Source organism: Balaenoptera ricei, chromosome 10, assembly GCF_028023285.1.
Source record: "Balaenoptera ricei isolate mBalRic1 chromosome 10, mBalRic1.hap2, whole genome shotgun sequence".
Lineage (NCBI taxonomy): Eukaryota > Metazoa > Chordata > Mammalia > Artiodactyla > Balaenopteridae > Balaenoptera > Balaenoptera ricei.
In genome coordinates this window covers 83,812,649-83,838,886 of record NC_082648.1, presented here as the reverse complement: position 1 = coordinate 83,838,886, position 26,238 = coordinate 83,812,649, and the positions used below count along the sequence as shown (strand labels likewise).

At 37.5% G+C, this 26,238-nt stretch overlaps 1 protein-coding gene across 7 annotated transcripts in view; it reads right to left on the bottom strand.

The window, feature by feature from the left end:
• The window catches only part of APAF1 (apoptotic peptidase activating factor 1), an 87,466-nt gene that overhangs the window by 38,731 nt on the left and 22,497 nt on the right, over positions 1-26,238 (bottom strand). For 5 of the 7 annotated variants that reach the window (XM_059936724.1, XM_059936725.1, XM_059936726.1 and 2 more), the window contains exons 8-16: positions 25,181-25,419; positions 24,255-24,422; positions 23,407-23,538; positions 19,407-19,520; positions 18,775-18,959; positions 14,626-14,752; positions 13,454-13,579; positions 11,372-11,503; positions 7,975-8,100 (exon numbers count right to left, since the gene is read on the bottom strand). In XM_059936724.1, the coding sequence (XP_059792707.1) occupies positions 7,975-8,100; positions 11,372-11,503; positions 13,454-13,579; positions 14,626-14,752; positions 18,775-18,959; positions 19,407-19,520; positions 23,407-23,538; positions 24,255-24,422; positions 25,181-25,419 (1,349 nt within the window). Of the gene's footprint in view, positions 1-7,974; positions 8,101-11,371; positions 11,504-13,453; positions 13,580-14,625; positions 14,753-18,774; positions 18,960-19,406; positions 19,521-23,156; positions 23,268-23,406; positions 23,539-24,254; positions 24,423-25,180; positions 25,420-26,238 lie in introns of those variants that run through there. The other 2 variants (XM_059936729.1, XM_059936731.1) reach the window with 2 other exon arrangements.

The window sequence follows — 26,238 nt, the reverse complement described above, 5'->3', positions numbered from 1 at the left end:
GAGACATAAGGAAGTCCCTGAAAATAGAAAACAAAAATGTGCTGAAAGGAATCAAGCCACCTGGTGTGCTCGGTGGGGTCAGACAGGGCTCTAACACAACTGGATCCTGAGGAATGGGATACAAAAGACCAAGCCTCACTCGCTAACAGAGCCACCTGAGCAGCCCAAATGACAAAGGCCTTCAAGAAGATCCATCTTCACTCCCCTGGGCCTTGAGCAGTGTCCCAGTTTCACAGAATGATAATGGCTGCCATACACAGACAAAGGGTTAGCCAAGGAAAAGGATTTAAAAAAAAAAAAAGCTGCTTCTCAGGCTTTAACTCAGCTTCCAAAGCACAGCTCCCAGGGTAAAACCCGATTTGACTAGCCAGGCACACGTTTATATCTCTCTTGAGTTTAAAGGTTATATACACTAGAAATACAGCCAAAACCAAAACCTTTCCCCTTGCAATAACTATAGGTAAACTGGATGAACCAAAAGAGACATCTAAAGTAGTTAGCCCTCCTTGACACTGAAGAGAGAAAATCTGAACATCAGTGCCAGAAGCTTCAGTCACATCAGTCAGATTATTTGAGAAATCACACTCTGTTTCCCTCTTAATACGAAAAACAAAGCAATCATTGCCTGGATTTAAGAAAGAAAAAGAAAACTAACACAACGCAATTTCACTACATCTATCTAAACTACATCTTCTGCATGTGGACCTGACCTTAGCCACTATCCAAGGAGTGATGAAATTCCACATATTGAGGCACCAAGTAAATACCAGCATTTCATTTTGAGCAAGTCACTGCACTGTATCCAAGGCCCATGTGCACCCTGGTCCTTGTGTGGTTCAAATGGCAATTTTTAAATAAAACTCACATTTTGAAACAGTTTACCATCAAGGCCTGAAAAACACATGCTTATCAACATGATATGCTATAAAACACTTAGAAGATTACAGAGCCATTTGGGACAGGAAATAATTTTATGGTTCTTCATCCTCTCAGAAAATAAAAGCTTTACAAGACTTTGACCTTGAAATGCTGCTATCCAGCATCATTTTGCAAGACCTCTGCTTAGTAAACATCACTGCATCAGTGCGAACCAGCCAACGATACTACTGGCTTAACAGTAAAAGCTGCCACAAACACGGCAGTTCTTACCAAGAGTGCAGCAATGTCTGTCCCCTGCTGTTAGTGCTCTACAATCACATTCTGATACTCACACCTGAAATCAAAATCCTGTCCCTGAAGACTTTTAAATTGTTTTTCTTTTGAGTTTTGAGAACTCTTAATTCAATTTGAAGGGACACGGAAAAGGTTTATCATCTTGAACACATTTATTAACCACTATGCTGGTCACTTTGAGATTATATAAGTGAATCAGATACAGACACTGCTCTCAAGGAGTTTATAGGCCAGTAAAGGAGGTAAGACAAGCATATAAATGACTCTAACACAAGATACGCCAGATGTGTCATTTGAGAGGAGAAGATACAGCACAGTGGGAATGCTTTACCAAAGCCATAGGCTTGAGGAAACACTTTTTGCAGAGGGGGCCACCTCACTCTCCTCCCTGAAGATCAGCCTACTTTACACCAACTTAAGATGGACACTTTACACTAACTTAAGATGGACTTACGATGGATTTCAATACCAAAAAGTACCAGAGTCTAGGCTAAGGGGTCAGCATAAGCTAAAGTACAAAATGGAAAAGCTCAGACAATGAAAAGGGAGAACAAGTGCAGTCTGGGTGCCACAGCAGGAGCCTGCACACTCCCCCACAGAGCCCCTGTCTGCTCTGAGCCCCCTCCACATACTTGTACCATTTTCATGGTTTGTCTATTCACTTACCTTTCTCCCCAGCTAGACCCTGAACAACTTCAAGCCAGGAACTATACTTTTTTTTAAAAGTGTTTAAAAACCAAATGCCTAGTACAGAATCTGGTGCATAGTAAGTACTCAATAAATGATCAATAAATACATTTTAAGTGAAAAGACAAATTATTCCCATGTTTTAAGCACAGGTGAGTAGAGACAATAGCGTTACTGAAAGAAACAGGGCTCTGAAGATAGAACACATACATTCATCTCCACACCCTCCCAAAACCCACGTAAAACAACAGTAAAGAGAATTTTTCTCTCTAAGCCTAATTCACAAGGTAAAGGAGAATGGAGGAAGATATTAGAGCAACAAAACTATAAAGGCTAGAAAGAAAAAACACAAGTGATAAGGGGACTCCTTAAAATTGAATCCTGAGCCCACAGTGGGGAAAGCCAAGAAGTAGCCCAATTCACACCAGAGAACCCCCAAAAGGCTCAGGAAGTGTTGGGCCTAGCACCTTCCAGTAAAGATGGAGCTAACACAGGAGGAATCATCGAAAGTCCCTTGAAATCCCTTCCCCTACTATGCCATCCAGATTGCCCTACTCTGGCTGAAGAAAAGAGGGTTAATCTACACCCAACACAGTTGAGAGCAGGGTCACCATTCTGAAAATAGGGAGTTTAAGAGAAAGTCTATATTCCAAGTGTTGAGATCTCTGCCTAGATATCTTCGCAGAACTTGCCAGCCAGACTTATACCCTATAGGAAGGGGACTGAAGATTTTTCTCTGAATACCCCACCAGATCAAGACAAAAGATCTAAAGAGTCTGACATTAGGAGTTCACCATCAAAAAATGACAGCCAGATAACACTACAGGGAAACACACTATAAATAAGTTCACAATTTCCTATCAGTTCTTTGGTGCTGCAATCTTTAAATGTGCTTTGTTTGTCTGTTTCTTATTATTTATTTTTGGCTGTGTTGGGTCTTCCTTGTTGTGCACGGGCTTTCTCTAGTTGCAGCGAGCGGGGGCTACTCTTCATTGTGGTGCACAGGCTTCTCATTGTGGTAGCTTCTCTTTGTTACAGAGCATGGGCTCTAGGGCATGTGGGCTTCAGTAGCTGTGGTACACGGGCTCAGTAGTTGTGGCTCATGGGCTCTAGAGCGCAAGCTCAGTAGTTATGGCGCACACGCTTAGTTGCTCTGCGGCATGTGGGTTCTTCCCGTACCAGGGCTCGAACCTGTGTCCCCTGCACTGGCAGGAGGATTCTTAACCACTGCGCCACCAGGGAAGTCCCAGTGCTGCACTCTTTAAGCGTGAGCAGATATCCAAGGATCAGGCAACTAAGATATAGCTCTAAAATGCAGACAGAAACCAAAACCAACAAACAGAAAAAACAGCAACTGTAAAAGAATATGAAAACTTAAAAAAAACTATTACTAATACCCAGAAAAAGATAAAAGATATTGTACCCACGAAACAAGAATAATATTAAAAAGGAAACTGATCATAAAAATGGGTACACTTAAAAACATGATAGCAGAAATTAAAAACACAATAGAAGGAGTGAAAAATAAAGCTAAATAAATCTTCCAAAAAGTAGGACAAATGGATGAAGAAAAGAGAAAAATAAGAAAACATCCCTAACAGACATTTAGAAAGAGAAACTAGAGAAGAATAAGTCAAATAATTAAAGGAAATCTCCAGAACTGAAAGACATGAATTTCCAAATTGAAAGAGGCTATCGAGTGCCAAGCACAATAAATGAAGACAAACCCACACCAAGGCACATTATCATTAAATTTTTAAAATACTGGGAATAAAAAAAGATCTTAAAAGTTTCAAGACAGGAAAATAGATCACATACGAATCAGAATGGCGTCAAACATCTCAAGAGAAACTTTGGAAGCTAGAAGACAAGGGAGCAAGCAATGTCTCCAAAATTCTAAGGAAAAATTACTTTCTTCTGTATGCAGTCAAAAATATAAATTAAGTATGAAGCTAGAAGAAAGACACTTTTAGACAGACAAGTTCTCAAAAATTTACCTCCCAGGGATTCTTTCTTAGAAAGCTAGAGGAGATTTTCCACAAAGCTGAGAGGGTAAACCAAGAAATTCAGGAAACAAGGGTTTCAACTCAAGAAAAAAGCAAAAGGAACTCCCAGGATGGCAGCTGAACACTGGGAATAGTACCACCAATCATAATGGAGCAAGGTAGAACCCTCTAAGAAAGTTATTTCTAAGAAAAGAAAATGTCAAATTAAATACCTGATACGTTTAAATTATTTAAGAAAGAACTTAGACAAGGGATAGTTTGAAGATGAATTAGTGGTACGCACATTTAAAAAATAATAGGGGGACTTCCCTGGTGGTCCAGTGGGAAGATAACCACACTCCCAATGTAGGGGGCCCGAGTTCAATCCCTGGTTGGGGAACTAGACCCCGCATGCCTGTCGCAATTAAGAGTTCGCATGCACAACAAATAAGTCCATGTGCCGCAACTAAGACCTGGCTCAGCCAAAATAAATAAATTTAAATAAATAAATGTCAACCTTTGGGCTTCCCTGGTGGCGCAGTGGTTAAGAATCTGCCTGCCAATGCAGGGAACATGGGTTCGAGCTCTGGTCCAGGAAAATCCCACATGCCACAGAGCAACTAAGCCCGTGAGCCACAACTCCTGAGCTTGTGCTCTAGAGCCCGCAAGCCACAACTACTGAGCCCACGTGCCACAACTACTGAAGCCCACACCCAGAGCCCATGCTCCACAACAAGAGAAGCCACTGCAGTGAGAAGCCAGCGCTCCACAACAAAGAGTAGCCCCCGCTGGCCACAACTAGAGAAAGCCTGTGCACAGCAATGAAGACCCAATGCAGCCAAAAATAAATAAATAAATAAACAATAAATAAATTTTAAAAATTAAACATTAAAAAATCAATGTCAACCTTTAAAAAAAAAAATAAGCAAATGAAAAAAACAAAGCTTCACTGTTAAATATACAACATCTTTAATCCCAAAGAAAACAAAGTGTTGTACCAGAAAGGGGAAAAAAAAATCATCATATACTACATGGCCCAACTGTGATCAGTCACAATGACATAAAAATCCTGAACACTGATCTAGTCAAAATCCTGAAACATATAGGAACCACAAAAAGTAGTTCAGTTTGGGGAAGAAAAAATGAAGAGTTCAGTTTGGAGCACAGTAAGTTTGAGGTATGGCATATTATCTAAGTGACAGCAGTGAGCAGGCAGTTAAAGATGCAGGATGCAGCACATAAGAGAAATGAGGGCTGGAGAGAACACATCTGAAAGTCACTCACAAAAGGGAGAAGAACTGAAGCCACAAGGCCAGCTGAACTGGGATGGAAGAAAGGTGATGGAAGTAGGTAGTCAAGATTAGCATCTTGAGGAAGCAGCTATATTTTAATGTGCAGGAAAAAGAGTTAAAGGGGTTAGAGACACAGAAAGAGAAAGAAGAAAACATTGATGTCAAATGAGTAGAGTTTCAAAAAGGAAACAGAAGGGGGCGTAATACAACCAAAAGAATAAGGACTGGATAAAGAAAAATACCGGATTTCACACTCATCCAAAGAGCATTAGATTTTACAACAAAAAGAATGAAAACAAAATAAAACTGGATTTTACTCTTCAAGGGAATACAGGGAAGACAGGACCAGGCTAAAAAAGGGTTAAGTAGTGAATGAGTAGTCAGAAGGTTGAGGCAAGTATAGGTGACTTAAGAAGTCTAGTCATAAAGGTCTAGTCAAAAAGAAAAACTGAATGACTATTTCAGAGGATAACACAACCAAGGGAGAATCAAAGGTTTTTCACTTTTTGGTTTTATAATGCTTAGGAAGGGCCAAGAACATCTGTAGGCTGTGGGAAAGGATTCAAAAGAGAAAAAAAACTAAAGATGCAACACGGAGAGGAAATAACCAATGAGGCAAGGTCTCAGGGGAAGAAGGAAAAAAAGGAACAGTAGGCACAAGCAGAGGACTTCCTGGGCACTGAGATGAGAAAAAAGGGGGAGTAGAGACTTTTTATGGCAATTTTTGAGGGGGCTCGTGGCAGGGAGCTCTTGGGTGGTGTCAACCTTCTGAATAGGTATGAGGTAAGGTTATCTCCATAGAATGAAAGAGATACAGTGACATTGTTAGGGGCTTAAGAACAGCAGAAAAGGTTTGGAACAGGCACTATGGTGAATTCAGTTCGGGAAACAAACGGCAGCAAAGAAGGCCCAGTAGAGTTAAAAAGCTCAAACTTGTAGAACAGATAAATGGCCTGGTTTCACAACTTTCTTCAACATTAAGCAAACTAATAATAATGGAATCTTCCCAGAACTTGCATTAGCAATGGAGATAAGGTAAAAGGAGAACCTTCCTTGAGATATAAAATGCCTTCTGAAATCATTCACTTAGTAAAAACCAAAAAATAACAAGCTCATAGGACTAGAAGAACCTTTCAGAAGAGGGTTGCCTTCACTGGGCCTCCAAAAAATCCTCTGATATGGTCATCCCAAAGAAGAGACAGATATTTGATATTTGTAGAGAATATGTCATAGAGGCCAAATCCATTTGGTTGAATATTCTAAGAATGCTCCAACACCTACTAGATGCCAGGAAATTATATCAAGTAGAATTCTACCCATAAAATTCCTAGATGCCCAGAAGTAATCTATACAAAAATGAGTTATCCTCAGTCAACAAAGAGAGATCAAACATTCAAACAGAGGATCAGCATCAAGAGAGTATAATTTGCTGTAACTTAGGAGTCACCCAGTAGCATTAACAAATCTCCTTCTCTAGAGATTCTAACAAACAAAATAGAGCCCGGATGATTCAAGTATTTCCCTGGAAGAGGTATATGCCAAGAAAATTTACTGAGCACATGTTCTGAGTACGACTGTGTACAATGAACTTCAGAGAGATACAGGAAGATGACAAGGTCTCTGCAGATCATAAACCTATATTCAACCCTATCAAAGAAAAAGATGACACATGAAAATGACTGAACTGAACAGTACAACAAATTTATAAGTGGAAATCAGAAGACCAAGCAGCTTCCATCTATTGATATATATAGATACAGGTATATAGTAGATATGTATATATATATGTTCTCAGAACCAGATGGATGGATGTCATAAGAGAACACCTTCTGAAGAAGGCTTTGCATTTATTTTTTAAATTTATGAAGTTTTGAGGGTCATTAAAAACTACAGACAAGTGAATTGGAGGCAAAAAAAATTCCAGAAAAGACTAATGAAACATATATAGGGACAGTAGTTGAAATAAACCCCCAAAATTATCTTGCCCAGAAGTGACAATTAATGTACTGGACAGGATCAGAGGTAGCAGAATGATGGAAAGTGAAGAGCCTTAGAGGTGTGCCTGATGAGCCTGGGTTTATCACAATTTAGAATTTGGTACTTTTGTGTTCCAGCTAAAAATGGCAAGATGAAAACAGAGGTAGAGAGTTAATCTAGCAGCTACATATTGGGATAAGGAAGGATGAAGAGTATATTTTAGAAGGCTGCTATCAAACATGAGGGTATGACAGCATGAACCAGAGCAAACGCTACAGAATGGGAGGGGAAAAGGTAGACCAAGAGATGAGGAAGTCAAAGATGGATTGGATTTAACACCAAAGAAAGGAGAATCAATAAACAGGAGACCACAGTAGAGAGGAATAAGAAAGTGGCATAGGATCTTATTGAGAAGTAAGGTGGAGATTTAAGGAAGAAGAATTTAGTTTTTTTAAAGACTATAAATTTCAGGAGGCTGAATAAGCTTTTTTCCCTAGCTCTGAGTTTTCCCCCATAAGATTTCACAAAAACAGGAATATAGGAACATAAAAGGCAGAATAAATGAATGATAAATAAAAGCAGGACCCTTACAAATTTGATCCCATAGATCTCAAAAGATTTTATGAAACCATAAATGAAATACATGCTTAAAAATTAAGAATTAAAATTATATGAACTTTAAAGCATAAGGTAGTAAACCATTAATAAGCAATCATTATGACAACCAATTACAGTTATAGTAAATATGCTCCTGGAAGTTGAAGGAAGAAGCTTTCTGTAGAAATGTGAAAAACAGAAACCTATTTCCGTAAGACAATAAAATTATTTACAACCCATTTTAACAATGAACAAAAGCATACCTTTAATGTTCCATCAGCTGAACAACTAGCCAAAAGCTTATCATCTGGTGAAAATCTGCAGTGATTGACTGAATCTGTATGGCCAAACATGGTATTTCGACATTCTTTTTGATTCAGAGCCCAGAGCTATTTGAGAAAGATAAAAAGATAACTGAAAAACTAGCATTGAATGGAGAAAAGTTAGAAATCATGTAAAGTTCTTCCTTCCCTCCCAATTAAGCTTTTTCAGTTACAGGAAGCGTTCCATTCACAGATTGACAAAGGTGTCAAACACAAAGATGAACTTGTGATTAACGAGTAATGGGGCAGCCCTTAGATCAGCACCTAAATCTACTAAGGGACTTGAAGGTTTATCTAGGCTTCAGTCTGAGCCCTAAACTAGCTAAACAATTACTGCTTATTTTAACAAAGTAGTTTGAAATCATTATTATTTTACTCAGCTGTATAACAAGTAATATGTAAAATAAATTGCCCAATTTTTTTAGATGCTAAGTTATCCAACTCTAAAAATAGTCATTTCTAAGACTTCCCTATGCAAACCTAGAGTCTACTAACTAGGCTAAAATCTATTAACGCTTTTAAAAAATGACTCAAAAATACAAAGACTGCAAAGATAGATATAAATACATTTGATGGGAAACATAAGGGATTAGAAGAGCAAGTTAAACAACCCTTCCTGGAAGCAATCAACCAAATCCAGAAGGTGGGACATTCCACAGGATAAATGACTCAATTTTTCTAACAAATCAATGGCATAAAAAAGAGATAGACGGGAAGGGGAACATTCAAAGAATAAAAGAGATTTAAGAGACATATCAACCAAATGCCACTTGAAGTTTTGATTCTGACTCCAATAAATCTATGGTAGAAAGATATGTTTTGAGACTAATAAGGAAAAAAGAACATGGACCAGGTATATTATGAAATTACTGTTTATTATGTTAGGTATGATAATGGCATGGTATATATGTTTTAGACCTCAGACATTCATGCTGAAGTATTCTGGGTGAAATGATATGTTACCTGGGATTTGCTATAAAATGCTCTAATCCAAAAAAATGGGAGGTGGTGGGGGAATAAAATACAATTGGTAAATGTTGACAATTGTTGGAGCTAGATGATGGACACCACGAGAGTTACTATTCTCTCTCCTTTGGGGTATGTTTGAAAAGTATAAAAAATGTAAATAAAATGGGCAAGGGTGATTTGTGCTAATTAGATTAAACACAGAAGAAGAAATCATTTACCTCCCAAAATTAATCTTAATAAAAATCCTTTGGAAATGATCAGTAAGTAAGTCCTGTTCTTTATGTCCATCTCCATCCCTAGCTTCTTTTATTCCAGTCCCAGATAAACCCAATTCTGCAGATTAATGCAAATTGCATGGGAGCAGCATCAAATTTACATCTTTTCATTGGCTTCTCTCAGTTCAAAAAGCACAAGAAGGGCTTCCCTGGTGGCGCAGTGGTTAAGAATCTGCCTGCCAATGCAGGGGACACGGGTTCGAGCCCTGGTCCGGGAAGATCCCACATGCCACAGAGCAACTAAGCCCGTGCACCACAACTACTGAGCCTGGGCTCTAGAGCCCGCGAGCCACAACTACCGAGCCCACACACCACAACTACTGAAGCCCACGCGCCTAGAGCCCGTGCTCCGCAAGGAGAGAAGCCACTGCAATGAGAAGCCCGCACATGCACCAAAGAGCAGCCCCCACTCTCTGCAACTAGATAAAGGCCGTGCACAGCAACGAGGACCCAATGCAGCCAAAATTAAAAAAAAAAAAAAAAAGCACAAGAAGTGGGACTTCCCTGGTGGCGCAGGGGTTAAGAATCCACCTGCCAATGTGTGGGACACGGGTTCAAGCCCTGGTCCGGGAAGATCCCACGTGCCGCGAAGCAAATAAGCCTGTGCACCACAACTACTGAGCCTGCACTCTAGAGCCCACGAGCCACAACTACTGAAGCCCACGCACCCTAGAGCCCACGCTCTGCAACAAGAGAAGCCACCGCAATGAGAAGCCCGCGCACCTCAATGAAGAGTAGCCCCCACTCGCCAACTAGCGATAGCCCACGCACAGCAACAAAGACCCAACGCAGCCAAAGAAATAAGTAATTTTTTTTTTAAAAAGAACTTAAAGTTTATAAAAATAAGAGAATAGAACCCTTGCATAGGACATAGGACCCAGGACTTGAAAGAATACAATAAAATCAGATTTTTTTTTAAAAAAAAAAAAGCACAATTAGTAAGTCCTAATAGCCCTCATGGAAATGCAAGTGTGGAATGACCAGTCTTAAAGTAAAACTTGTCCTTATTTAAAACTGTTGACCAGGCTTCCCTGGTGGTACAGTGGTTAAGAATCTGCCTGCCAATGCAGGGGACATGGGTTCAAGCCCCGGTCCGGGAAGATCCCACATGTCGCGGAGCAACTAAGCCTGTGTGCCACAACTACTGAGGTTGCGCTCTAGAGCCCGCGAGCCACAACTACTGAGCCTGAGTGCCACAACTACTGAAGCCCGTACGCCTAGAGCCCATGCTCCACAACAAGAGAAGCCACCACAATGAGAAGCCCACACACCGCAAGGAAGAGTAGCCCCCACTCACTGCAACTAGAGAAAGTCCGCATGCAGCAACGAAAACCCAACACAGCCAAAAATAAATAAATAAAATAAATAAATTTATCTTAAAAAAATTACCAAACATATGTGGAATGAATATCTATTTCTGGTTTTAGTTTGGTTTAAAATTTTTTCTTTTCCTATCAGTACATTTTTTCCCTCCTCTTTCTGATATCAGACTCTCTCTTTCGAATCTTGAATCAAGCCCCAGTCATAATTCAAGTGGAGCTGACTTCACCTATTCGTCCCATTTCTACATGGCTAAACCTGTGACCCCTGGCCAATCGAAGGATTCCATCCTACTGACCACTAGGGTTATTCAGCAATGCGCATGTAACCCAAACCACATCAACTAGAGTTTTCTCTATGGGAAGACTATGGGACCTGGGAAAGAGCGAGTTTCCCTTCCTCTGTGATTATGAGCTGTAATATCCATGTAAGCCTGGAGCTAAGGATAGCCAAATCTGCTGCACAGAGAGAATATGCCTGAATCAACAAAAAGGGAAACAGAGTCTAGAGATGGAGGGGGTGTTAGAGCCTGAGAAAGTATTTTAGGCATCTGGAATCAGCTATGCCTGAAGCCACACTCCTTCTAGACTTTTCAGTTACAAGAGCCAATAATATCTTTGTTGTTGTTGTTGTTGTTGCTTAAGCTAATATGAAAGTTTCTACCCCTGCAACCAAAAGATCCCTGATTAATACAATATATGAAAAAAAATCAAAGGAGATGTTGTGATGTATCTATCAAATTTATCTACATAATTCTCATTATCCACACTTACTTTGAGGAAGCAGTCATTTGAACCAGTGGCTAAGAGAAGGTGATTACTATTGTTGGTGAAGTGGCAGCAATTGACTTGCTCTGAGTGCTCATCATAGGTATGTACTAGTTCCCCAGACATAGAATTCCAAATCTAAAGAGAATAGAGAAAATAAAATTTACAAGTACCCCTTATTTTCAAAGAGAAAACAGAGAGACAAAGCAAATGTGAGCTGTTTTGAAGATTTTCCCAGACATGATACTACTAATGAATACCTCCCCCTTCCCTAAATTATGTCAGCATTTTGCCAGAATGTTTTTTTTTTAATTACCTGTAAGTCTACCTGCAAGTAATGTAAAACATTACATTTTTCAAGGGCAAGATTTCACATGTTCATATGAATTGACAGCAGGCAGAAAAGTGCTATAAAAGGGATGGAATAATGGACTTCAGACCAGAATAATTAATCAGAGCCAGTCTAAGACCTGGCTCTACCACTTATAAGTTGTGTGTCCCTAGTCAAGTCCTTAATTTACCTGCATTTCAGTTCCCCTCTCTGTAAAATGGGGATACTTGTACCCATCTTACACAATGCATGGTGTCAAATGACAAAGAATTTGATAAGTGTTCTGCTGACTTCAAGGTACTAATAAATAAGTAAAGGCAAATGGCTCAGTGAAAAAAAATAAAGGCTTTAGATTCTGAGGGAAACCTAGTTTTCAACCCTGGTGCCATCAGGCATTAGTTAATATGAGCCTGGGCAAATGACTTCATCTCTGAACCTGTTTCCTCATCTCTAAAATGGGATCAACACTTATTTTGCAATTGTAGTGAGAAATTGATAATGTAATATAAGAAAGTGTGTAGTCTAAAGCCTCATGCAGTGTTCTCAGTAAAAAGTAATCATTTTCCTAGTTACTATGTAAGTAGTCTATGTAAGTAGTCTGTTTCATCAAACAAACAAAAGAAATAAATTACCTAAAGAGTTTTCACTGGGCTTTGGACTTTTAGAGGTACTAATGGCCCTCCCATAGCATTTTCTTTTATCTTATCAAAGCACTCTCCACAGGTCCAAAGAGTTTATTTTATTTTAAAGTTCTGTAATAAGTACTTCTGCCTCTTGCTTTAAATTTCTTACAAACAGAAACTTGAGCCACATAGCTCTGACTCTGGAACACCACAGAATGGCCAGCTCCAAGTCTGACTCAGAATAGTGGTTATAGAGTGAATTAACTGGTTGGTTGTAAAGCCACGTAGAGAGTCCAATCTATCAAGATTTTTCCAAAGTCTCAATTTAGTCTGGACACTCCGGGGTCCTCTTCAAGTAGATGCAAACTCCACAAAAACTCTCAAGCCAACTTTCTTGCTCCCAGGTCCACTAAGGCCCACCCCACCTAAATAGATTCAGCATTCCACACCCCTTTTGAAAAAAGCCTAAAATGAGGTCTCCCCTCCATTTATCAAATAAAATATTCCCCTAGACTTCACTTTCTCTTAAATTCCATAAAAATACTCTGGCTAAAAGCCAAATTTAGGGACAAAAAACAAAAAAAAGAATAATTAACAAAGATAAAAATTACCCTGTGGGTTTTCTTTTCTCTGTTTACTTTGTAGACTAGTAACCTGATTGTTAGTATGTTTATTCATCTAGTTTTGCACTGAATGTAAGCCAGCTCATAAAGGTAAAAAAAAATCTTGGTTGCATTTCACAAATTATATATTTTACAACAGGAATCGATCTCAGACAATAATTCTGTTCAGCAACACTTCCGACCACAGTACACTTAGAGATTTCAACTGATATTTAACCCACAGACCTGTCAATAAGTGGCAGGCAAATTCATTAATCTGAAATTGTGTTTCCCAGCTGCCTGATAAATATAAATATCAGCTGTGTTTCCTAGGCTAATCAACCTAGGCATTTTTGCTTGTGCTTAAAAAGTTTTAGACAGAATTAATTTACAATGGATAAAACTGCTTTGCCTCAAGTTAGTAGATCAATAGGCAAGAATCCTTTAACCCTACTTACTCTAGTTCCTCTATTACAGAAAAAGAAAATAAATTCTGTGGTGATTACAACTCAAGAGGAAAATATTTCCCTACCTTCACTTTTTTATCCACTGAGCAGGTTGCTATAAATCTGTCATCTGCAGAGAATGCACAGCAAAGCACTTCATCCTCATGAGCCTTGATTTCTAGAAGTTTCTCTCCTGTTTCAGCTTTGAAAACCTATATAAGCAACAATAAAATCTTTTTACTATACCTATTTAACCATGGGCCATCATTCAATAAAATATTTCTTTAAAAGATCTTTATCACTGTTATTTTGCAACAGAAATGAACCTTGGCAATATCACTCCAAAAATGAGAATTTCTGTCAGAATTCGTATGCTTTAACATAAAAAGAAAATCATCCTGCCCAAAAAAAAAAAAAAAAGGACTTCCCTGGTGGTCCAGTGGTTAAGACTCCACACTCCCACTGCAGGGGGCCCGGGATCGATCCCTGGTCAGAGAAGTAAGATCCCGCCTGCCGCGTAGTGCAGCAATCAATCAATCAATCAATCGAACTGACAGTAGCTTCAGTTCTTGAGAACAGTTTGGCAAATTCTTAACAATCAGTAGAAAACACTTCATTCAATATGCTTTTTGTGGCTCAAAAGCCAAAATTAATAAAAGTAGTAATAAAGTACACATATAGAAATAAGGCTTACAATCATAATCTTGCAACCTTAAATTTAAATGTTTTAACTAGTTTTTGTTTCCTTCAAAATCAAAAGGTCGAGTACCAATTTAAAGAAAAGCACTCATTCATGTTTTCTGAAAACAAATGAGAAATTAAAATTCCTTCAAGCGCCTAAGGAAATAATCTAGTCCAATTCCTATTTACAGTCAGAAATCTATGCCCGAGCCTATGATAAAATAGGTATTTTACACAGTCACTGTTTTTTAATCAGAGTCCTGTGCAGTGTGCTATGAAGTCCTTATGTCTTTTAACAGTTATCATTTCCTCATTACCCTTAGCTGTCACATGGATGACAAGAACTGACTGCTCGGGTAAAAGGCACTTCTATGTCACTTGGCAAGTTTAGAATTATGAAAATACACCACCATATCTTTTAAATCTATAGAGAAAGCTTTCATAAAATGTTCAAGAGATCTGAACATTTCTCTATTCCTAATGTGCAATTTTCTTGAATTTTAGAATTTAAGTATATTCTAATATGCACAGTATTAGGTGCATGACTCTTCCAATTTTTCTCAAGAGATAGGTTTACCTGCAAGTTTTTATCAGCTCCACAAGAAGCTATTCTTTGACCATCCTCAGAAAAGCAAGCATGGTACACAGCATCTGTATGGGGGCGGACAACCAAGCGGGAGAGATTCTTGATGTTTTCTTTGTTTCTAAATATAAGGGAAAAAATGAACAGAAACCCAATAAACAAGAGTAAAAGTAATTATCTTCTTTCAGTAATAAACAGTCTTTTAACATAGTTATGTTCCAAAAAATACAAAACTCTTAAAATTAAATTACCAATATGTAAATGACAGCACACATCACCTGAGGAAAAAAAGCACAATATAACAATAGCAGCATTTTAAGATAAATGCTACGCTATGTCAAGCAACCTGTCATGTACTACAAATATCACTGAGTTGGAAGAAATCTAGTTAATCAAATACATGTCAGTTTTTATTTTCCTCTAATACATTAATAACATGTGCAGAGAAAACATTATGAGGATAACCTCAAAAAAATCTCCATCTTTATCAAAAGGAAAGAGCTATAGCAAAACGAAGCTCATTTCCTAACTAAACTATGACACTACACCCACCATTATGATGTGCACTTTAAAACTATTCTTCTCTAACTACAATTATTCAGATATAGAGAAAAAAAAGTAATGTCATTTTCTTTGTATCTTAATCTACTAAATACTAAGTATTGCACTAGCATAGATATTATTTCACAAAGGCAAACGGGTAAAGGAATGTGATATATACTCAAAATGGGGAAAGTATTAGAACAGTGTCAGAATTCCACATACATACACCCCAGTCACTGTGAGTAAATGTGTTAGGTGGTATCATGCTTATCTTAAGAGGAAAAGGTTAGGCGTCAGATAAACCTAAAGGGCAACCCTGCTTCTACTACTTATTAGGTGTGTAAACTTATGCAAATTACTTAATTAACCTAATAAGTTTCCTTTTTCTCATATGTAAAATGTGAGTAATGATACCTGCTCTGAACAGGTATCACACACAAAACAGACCAAATGAAAAAAGGGAACACAAAGGCAAATCAGATTTAAACCTTGCCTAGAAAGTATTAAACTTCACTAGAAGTGATAAAACAAACAACTATAAAAACTAGAGTGATGAGAATCTGGAGGATAAACAGGTAAGCTACTGGCAAAGTTTAGAGAATCAGATTAAGAAAATATGTCCCCCGATCTATCTACTCAATTCCTCAAAGCTCGGAAAGTGACCTGTCACAATGATGGGCATATGGCCAAAAAGTATTAGATAAGTAACAAACAAATGCATGAATGATTTCTTTTAAAGATGAGACTCCAATTACATTTATACCAACCTAAACTTTCTACAGAAGAAAAAAAAAAAGCTTTCTAGTACTGAAAAATAAAGCATTCTTTGAATATGACCTGGTCAAACCCAGTTAAAAAGATACAGTTATTAATGACTAACCATCCTATGAGAGAACATCACAGGTTGAAATGCAGTTGATGAAGCGGAAAAAAAAAAACAGCAAGAAAAAGTAAAAATAACAAACTCAACGTTCAAAAGAGAACAAGAACTAAACCTATGCCCATCTGATTATCAGACCAAGTATCACAATTCTATTTTAGTCACTAACTAAAACATGAATTCAGTCAATCTTCTACAAATTTCTCTTGAATACCAACTACATGGACCAGGCAAAATGCTAAATGCTATTTATCCTTTTCTTTTTTTTTTTAATAAATTTATTTATTTTTTATCTATTTTTATTTTATTTTTGGCTGCATTGGGTCTTCGTTGCTGCGTGCGGGCTTTCTCTAGTTGCGGCAAGCGGGGTCCACTCTTCGTTGCAGTGTGCAGGCTTCTCATCGCAGTGGCTTCTCTTGTTGCACAGCATGGGCTCTAGATGCACGGGCTTCAGTAGTTGTGGCACGCGGGCTTCAGTAGTTGTGGCTCGCGGACTCTAGAGCACAGGCTCAGTGCTGTGGCGCACGGGCTTAGTCACTCCGCGGCATGTGGGATCTTCCCAGACCAGGGCTAGAACCCGTGTCCCCTGCATTGGCAGGCGGATTCTTAACCACTGCACCAAGGAAGCCCTATCCTTTTCTTTTTTAATCTTTTTTTTTTTTTTTGGCCACACCACGTGGCTCGCAGGATCTTAGTTCCCCAACCAGGGATAGAACCCAGGCCCTCAGCAGTGAAAGCACAGAATCCTAACCACTGGACCACCAGGGAATTCCCTAAATGCTATTTATTCTTAAAAACAACAACTAACATTCACTGAGCACTTTCTATGATCTAGGTACTGTTCTAAGCAACCTATGTAGGTGTGTATGTTTGTGTATATACACACACTCATTTAATCCTCACAACAATGCTATGAATAGTACAACTAGGCAAGAGAAGTTGAATAACTTTCTCCTAATGATACACAACTAAAAAATAGCAGAGCTGGGATTCAAGCCCAGGCGGTCTAGAGCCAGAGTCTGTTATTTTAACCTCCAAACGTTCTATACTACAGAATGGATAGACAATTATGGAAAAAAAACAAGTAAACAGAAAACCACCGTAAAATGACAGAATGCTATGATAGTGAGTATACAAGTATTCTAGAATACAGACAGATCTCAATGAATTAGGTGCCTGATTCCAAGGAGAGTGAAACCTCATCCCAAGAAAATGTTAAAGAATGGTGAACTCTGGGAAGTGAGAAGGTAGGGGAACATGAAGAGTCTCTGACTTTTCATTTTACATCCCTCTAACACTGATTTAAAAAAAAAAAAAATCAGGAACATGCATTGCTTTAAAACAAAAATAAAATCAATGAAAAATTAAAATTTAATTTTTTGAGGAATTCCCTGGTGGTCCAGTGTTTAGGACTTGGCGCTTTCACTGCCATGGGCCCAGGTTCAATCCCTGGTCAGGGAACTAAGATCCCACAAGCTGCATGGTGCGGCAAAAAAGTAAAATAAAATTTAAATTTTTTTAACTTAATTTTTAATTATAAAAAAATTTTTTTAACTCTCTCGTTTACGGAATCTTACCAGAATCCCTCATCCATCCAAGCTAAATTACCCACTTCTCAGTTTTACCTCTATTTTATACATTACTTCTGTTGCATTTATCACATTATAATTATCTGTTTAAACTTCTTTCTTCACTACTAGATTGTAAGCTCCTTGGGGAGAGCCTTAGCACCTAGTAACAGTGCTTTAGCACAGTAGAGAAACTCAAATGTTTGTTGAACTAAACTGAATTAGGGAAACCACCTATGGCAACCTGAATTATTTGGAAAGAAGGTCCAGGGCTATATAGATCACAGATGATATCAACCAGGAGGTCAATTTAGATATAAATTTTACATGTGAAAAGATGACCATTCATACTTATTATCAAAAGGAGCATGAAAATAAAGCCAGACCCACAGTTTAAGTCACATTCAGCAAGCCACATGAGCTCAGTCAAGTCTCAACCTCTCTGTGCCTCAATTTTCTCATTTGTAAAGTAGGGCAAATAATATTTACGTTATAAGGTTGTTTTGAAGATAAAATGAACAACATATGTGAGCGTATAGTATATAATAGGCATTAAAAAGTAGTTTACCCTTTCCTTTTACAAATTGATAAGTTGAAGATAAGAACACAACTGAAGGGCCTCTTCGGAGCTAGAAGAATCAGGATTCAGTGGAAGTTTAATATGGGCTATATGCAAGGCAAAGTGCTCATCACTTTACATCCAATATCTGATTTAAATCTTCACAAAAACAGCGCTCACCCCAAAGGATTGTTATCTCTATTTCACGTATGAGAAAGAAGAGTAACCTGTAACTTGTTCAAAATCACAAAACTCTTAGGTTTTAGAACTGAGTCTCAAACCTAGGTTTGTAGCTTCAAAAACAATGCTCTTTGCTACTATACTGTATTACAATAAGTGAAGCATTTATATTAATATTTAGGATGACTTGTCAGAAGTCATCTTATAGGCAAGCATCTATTTTTATGGACCCTGAAAATATGTATTTCTCCTATGGTTACTTCTCTAGAACTTTTCAATAAGTAAGAATGCTTATTAAAAGTTTGAGCCCTATCCAAAGTAGTGAAGTCTTCCTGGAGTGAACTTATTCACTACCTGAAAAATAATGACACAGTTAGTGCTGTTCCCTTTGGTTTCTCTCCTAACCTACTTACATCCATTCCACGTAAAGCATTCCGTTATCGACCTCCTGCTTGGCCTTCAGCTTAGCTTGCTGATAAACTTCTGAAGTTTCCAGTTCACAGAGGCCCAGTTGTACAATATTAGGAAATGGCTGTCGTCCAAGAAGATGTCCATTTAAAGATAAAAACTCCTGGAAATTCTCACAGACTGTACCATCCTATGAACAAAATGAAATCTCTTAGAAATGTAACCAGAGCCAAGATCTGACATTTTTTTGTTTCTGTGATCTTGTCACTTTAAAGGCTTAAATATTCTCTATACGAGCTAAAATTAAATAGCCAACCATTAGGTAACAAATACATAGTGATCCTCTTCGGACTTTTAAACATAGGGTAAAAAAAAAAAAAATCTCATTATCTAAGTGCTACCTTCTTAACACATTCTCTTTCCTAAAAAAAACACTGAACACTTTACTTCCCCAGCTTTCAAACCTCAATCCTATCCACAGCAGGAGAGGAAGCAAAATAATTAGAATAATCAAAGATTAAGTGAGGAAATTATCGCTCTTAACCTCTGCTATTTTGTTCATCCCCACTATTAAACCTAGAATTAAATGTCAAAATGAGACGTCCTTTAAGGACTTATTTTTCATAATAATATATACCTTTTCATCCAACATATGCCTGTATTCCACAAATTCATGAATCAGATGAGCAGGGCCTACAAGCTCCGTTTTTGCTTTAATCCAATCCAGGGAAAACATTAAAGCACACAGTTCCTTAAAAAAAAAAAAAAGATCAGGAGCACTGTTAAAGAGATCAACGAATTTTAAATCTACCATTATTATCCTAACACTACTGAGAGAAACTTAGCAGATACCTAGAATTTAAGGACAAAAAGGAACATATCATTAACAGTTCCAAAGAAACAAAAAATGGACCTCACACCTTAATTCAAAATAAATTTCAGATGGATTTTTCAGACTTAAATATAAAATAGAAACTTCAAAAAATACTAGAAGAGGGTTGCCCTGGTGGCGCAGTGGTTAAGAATCCACCTCCCAATGCAGGGGACACAGGTTCGAGCCCTGGTCCAGGAAGATCCTACATGCCGCAGAACAACTAAGCCCATGCGTCACAACTACTGAGCCTGCGCTCTAGAGCCTGCGAGCCACAACTACTGAGCCCGCGTGCCACAACTACTGAAGCCCACGCGCCTAGAGCCTGTGCTCCCAACAAGAGAAGCCACCGCAATGAGAAGCCTGCACACCGCAACGAAGAGTGGCCCCCGCTCGCCGCAACTAGAGAAAGCCCTCATGCAGCAAGGAAGACCCAAGAAAAAGCAGCCAAAAATAAAATAAATAAATAAATTTAATTTAATTTTTAAAAAATACTAGAAGATACCGATATTTACTATTTTTGTAACCCTGGGGTGAAGGAAATTCTTATAAACATGACCCCAAAGCAAAATACCGAAAAGAAAAATAGTGGTGCATTTAACTACATAAAAACTCAAATGTTCAATATAGTAAAAAACAATATAAATAAAATTTAAGACAAAAAATAAACCAGGAAAAAAATTTATTTACAAATTATGATAGATGAAGGCTAATATTTTTATTAAAAATTCTAATAAAAGAGTAAGAAACAGATAAACACTCCAATACAAAAACAGGTAAAGGCAATCAATGGATGAGAGCCAATTCACTAAAAGTACAAATGGCCAAAAATCTCACAAGTAATCAAAGAGAAACAACAAAGATTTACTATTTTTTAACATCAGATTTCTAAAGACTAAAAGGAATGATAAAAATATTAGCTAGAAAAAAATATATATATCAGCTAGAATCAGAGGAAATGAACACCCTCATACACTGCTGGCAGTGATGTAAATCAGAGCACCCTTCTAGAGGACAGTTTGGCAATCTGTATTAAAATTCGAACTGTACACATCATTGACCCAGAATTACACTTATGTGCCCTAAAAAAATAAGTCAGACAAGTGTGCTTAAGCAATCTGACCATCCACCAACCAACTAACCAATCATAATGTACCCATACAATTAAATAGTATGCAGCTTTAAAAGTTGTCAATCTATTATATATAAATTGACATAGAAAGATAACCCTGAACTACAATTAAGTAGGAAAAACAAGATATAAGACTGTATTTCTATCATGATCCCATTCTGGTTTTAAAGAACAGGTGTGTGTATCTGAGCAGCAAAATGATCTGGAAAGCTACACATAAAAGCATTAGCGGGCTTCCCTGGTGGCGCAGTGGTTGAGAGTCTGCCTGCTAATGCAGGGGACACGGGTTCGAGCCCTGGTCTGGGAAGATCCCACATGCCACAGAGCAACTGGGCCCGTGAGCCACAATTACTGAGCCTGCGCGTCTGGAGCCTGTTCTCCGCAACAAGAGAGGCTGCAATAGTGTAAGGCCCGTGCACCGCGATGAAGAGTGGCCCCCGCTTGCCACAAGTAGAGAAAGCCCTCGCACAGAAACAAAGACCCAACACAGACAAAAAAATAAATAAATAAAATTAAATTAAATTAAAAAAAAAAAAAAAAGCATTAGCAATGGTTGTGATCTTCATTTTCTTCACTTAGTTTTTTCCAATGAAAGTAAGCTATTATCTTTAAAAATCAGGAAAAAAAGGTTAAAAAAAATGAAAGGAACTGAATCCTGTCACACTATCATACATATCAAAAGTTTTTAAAAGATGCATTGACCCAATAATTCCACTTCAAGAAACTTCCAAAGGAAATAATACAGGTGTGAAGACAAACAAGAATTTCATTACAGCATCATAAGAGTAAAAAAAAAAAAAAAAAAAAATGAAAACAACCTAAGTGTTCAACAATTACAGTTCACCTAAGTAAATCAGAGCACAGATATTTATTGGAATACTGTCATTCCAATGTAGATTATTAAACGTAAACTGTATGTAACCAAGAGATTAAAGTACCTAAGATTGAAAAATTATTCAAAGTATATATGGTTTTTTTTTTTTAACATCTTTACTGGAGTATAATTGCTTTACAATGGTGTGTTATTTCTGCTTTATAACAAAGTGAATCAGCTATACATATGCATATATCCCCATATCTCTTCCCTCTTGCGTCTCCCTCCCTCCCACCTTCCCTATCCCACTCCTCTAGGTGGTCACAAAGCACCGAGCTGATTTCCCTGTGTTATGCGGCTGCTTCCCACTAGCTATCTATTTTACATTTGGTAGTGTATATAAGTCCATGCCACTCTCTCACTTTGTCCCAGCTTACCCTTCCCCCTCCCCGTGTCCTCAAGTCCATTCCTAGTAGGTCTGCATCTTTATTCCCATCTTGTCCCTAGGTTCTTCATGACCATTTTTTTATTTTTTTTAGATTCCATATATATGTGTTAGTATACGGTATTTGTTTTTCTCTTTCTGACTTACTTCACTCTGTATGACAGACTCTAGGTCCATCCACCTCACTACAAATAACTCAATATCGTTTCTTTTTTATGGCTGAGTAATATTCCATTGTATATATGTGCCACATCTTCTTTATCCATTCATCTGTCGATGGACACTTAGGTTGCTTCCATGTCCTGGCTATTGTAAATAGAGCTGCAATGAACATTGTGGTACATGACTCTTTTTGAATTATGGTTTTCTCAGGGTATATGCCCAGTAGTGGGATTGCTGGGTCGTATGGTAGTTCTATTTTTAGTTTTTTAAGGAACCTCCATACTGTTCTCCATAGTGGCGGTATCAATTTACATTCCCACCAGCAGTGCAAGAGGGTTCCCTTTTCTCAAAGTATATACGGTTTTCTAAAATGTTAACATTGTGAGTAGTTAATTGGTATTCATGGCTTCAAATATCATCTATGTGCTGATGATTCCCAAATTTTATCTTTAGTCCATAGTTTTCCCCAGAAATCCAGATTCATATATCCAACTATATGCTAAATATATCCAGTCAGATGTCTTAATGTGTACACCAGACTTAATATATTCCAAATGAGTTCCTAACCTTCCCTTCACCCCTGGTAAAATACTTGTTTGACCCACAGCTATCCCAATCTCAGTTCATGGCAACTCCAATCTTTGAACTGCACAAGCTTGGAGTCATCTTTGACTCTTCTCTTTTTCTTACAATGTACATCAAATCCATCAGCAAATCATGATGACTCAATGCCAAATCATCACTTCCTTTCTCCTTGCACACTTTTTTCTTCTTCTGAGCACTTACTACCCCGCTAACATATGATAAATTTATTTGTCCCATGTCAATCTCCCCCCAGAATGTAAGCTCAATGAGAGCAGGAACTTTGTGCCTGTGGTATATCTTTCATAATGAAGAACACCACCAGTACACAACAGGCACTCCATAAATATTTGCTGAATGAATGAATATACTTTCCCATTCTCCATTTCCTCTCAGAACTTAAAAACAAATCCATATTGTCCACAAAGGATAGCTACTGGTATGAAGAGATTGAATTTTTAGGTGGTTCATTTACTGCAGTTACTAAGGTACCTGCAGGTAAAACACAGTAAAAAAACAAAATTACTTACACAGGTTCTAACCCTATTTTTACTAATAAAAGAAAATTCTAAACATAGGACAAACTAAAAGTGAGATAAAAGAAAATAGTTTTTTAAATGAGTAATCTTACTTTGTGCATTTTAGCACTAGCCATGTGATAGGCCAGAAAATTGTACCAATACATGCAGTCCTCCTGATCTGGTGAAAGACAACGTAGCCGGTAATGTCTCTGGAACTGAGTGATTAGTTTCTTGTGTAGATCCTGAAACCCAAATGAAACATTTCAGAGGACAGAAACAATTTCATAACCTAAGCATCACAGAAACTCCAGCTTCCAAAGCTATTTAAGAATGTACAGAGAATCTCCCCACAAGATACTTATTAACTACAAAAGAAAAAAACAGTAACTTTACAGTGGAGAAACCTTAACCAAGTAATCAATGTTAATATCACTGATAAGACGTGTCAACACCCTGACATGATGCACTGAGAAGGACACAACAGCACTTCTATGGTGTTATTGCCAAAAATATATAACCTTACTCTAGTGAAGAGAAAACATCAGACAAACCCAAACTAAGGGACACTGTACAAAATAACTGGTGAGTACTCTTCAAAAGTGATCATGAAAGAAAGAAAATCAAGGAATTTTCCTAGATTTGAGGAAACTAAGGAAACATGATGATATTATGCAATATAGGATACAGAGTTGGATCTGAACCACAAAAAAGGACATTAGTGGGAAAGCTGGCAAAATTCAAATAAAGTCTGTGTATTAGTTAACAGTATTGTTATCAATGTTAATTTTCTGGCTCTCATAACTGTATTATAGTTATGTAAGATGTTAACGTTGGGGGAAGCTAGATGAAAGTATATGCATAGAAACTGTATTATTTTGCAACTTTTCTATAAGTCTAAAATCATTTCAAAATTAAAAGTTAAAAAAAAAAAAAAAAGAATGTACAGAGATGCAAGTACCTGAAGCTGGCTGTGATTCTTCTCTGTAAGGAAATCTACTTGAAGATCATGTAAATAATAAAGAAATGATTTTCCATTTCGATCACAGAACAAGAGAGACTTATTAACAAACTCCTGCAGTATGTCTTCAACGTCTTCAGTTTCCATATCCCAGAGGATACACAACACCTAGGAATCATTTTAAACATTTAATGTGCCACAATGTACAATGACCAAGATTGCACACAAGAGACTAACACACAAAAAAATCATGTGTTAGGGCTTCCCCGGTGGCACAGTGGTTACGAATCCACCTGCCAGTGCAGAGGACACAGGTTCGAGCCCTGGTCCGGGAAGATCCCACATGCCACAGAGCAACTAAGCCTGTGCGCCACAACTACTGAGCCTGCGCTCTAGAGCCCACAAGCCACAACTACTGAGCCTGCGCGCCTAGAGCCCGTGCTCCACAACAAGAGAAGCCACCACAATGAGAAGCCCACACACCGCAACAAAGCGTAGCCCCCGCTCACCGCAACTAGACAAAGCCCGCGCAAAGCAACGAAAACCCAACACAGCCAAAAATAAATAAATAAAACAAATAAATTTTTTTTAATTGTATTAAAAAAATCATGTATTAAAGCCCTGAATAATATCTCCATTTCATAAGAAGCTCAAATACTCATCAAGATAGAAAAGAAAAAGTTCTAAAGAAGTCAAATGCTTCTCCAGGTTCACTAGAACCACTGAGAACTAGGTAACTCATCTGAGTTCAACACCAAAGCCCATGATGGAAACTAAGAGCAGTGGGATTTCTACACCCTCCAGCCCACCACCTCAGGCACACAGGTTTTATCCTCCCAATATCCTCTGTAACAATATCCTCAGGACTAAACCAAAGGTTATATGCCACAATACCCAATGATAAGGATTGTTGGTCCTTCTATTACCTTCGTAGGCACCTTAACATCTTTCTGAAGGATGGAAAGATCTGTGTAATAATCTTTGATGTCTTCTCTGAGCATTTCAACACTTATAGACATGGCTTCATCCAAAGCCTCATAATCATAAGATGAAGATTTCCTTATCTTCTTAAATTGCTTATTCTGAAGTTGCCTGAGGTAGTACTCCCAGCGGTTGGGAAAATCTCGTAAAAGTGCACCAATTAAAGACACTACAAGAGGTGAACCTAAAAAATAAAAAAAGTCACTGTGTTATTACGGTATCATTTCCAAATTACCACTAAGTTAAGAATCAATTTATCCTCAAGAAAGAATTTCTGCTGCACGTTATCCAATGCTTTAAAATATTTATAACTCTTGGATTCACTTCAGGTATTTATTCTAAAGAAGTCATTAGAAATAAGAAATATTTCATTTAAGGATATTCATTACAGCATTATTTAAAATAGTGAAAAATCTTAAACAATAACAGGGAAATGACTGAATAAATTAAAGTGTATCACAATATTATGCCACTGGTAAATTTTTTTTAAAAGATATTTAATAACATGGGAAAATGCTCAAGATTTGCTATTAAAAAGGATAAGATTGAAAATTATGTATACTATTATAATCTCAATATTTTTTTCAAGGTTTTGTATGTCCTAAAAGACTGGGAGAAATACTCTCATGATGCTAATAATTATCAGATTATGGATAATTCCTATTTTTTCTTTTTAAGTGTTTCAAAATGCACATGCATCACCTTCATAATGAATACAAATCAAGTATTCTTTTTCCTAAGGTTGAGATACTTTTTAAAAGTCAATTAACTCAAAAACAAGTTTGACGGAAGAAATAAAAATAAGAAACTATTTCCAAGCATTAACAATGATGGAAAAAATAATCTTAAGAGCTGATAGATTTGACTATATAAAATTTAAATTTCTGTGTCAAAAAAATACTACAAATGAAATTAAAAGGCAGACGAAACTAGAAGAAAAACAGTTGGAAAAAATATGACAAAAGCCTAATAGTTTCCATAGTTAGAGAGTCAAAAAAATCAA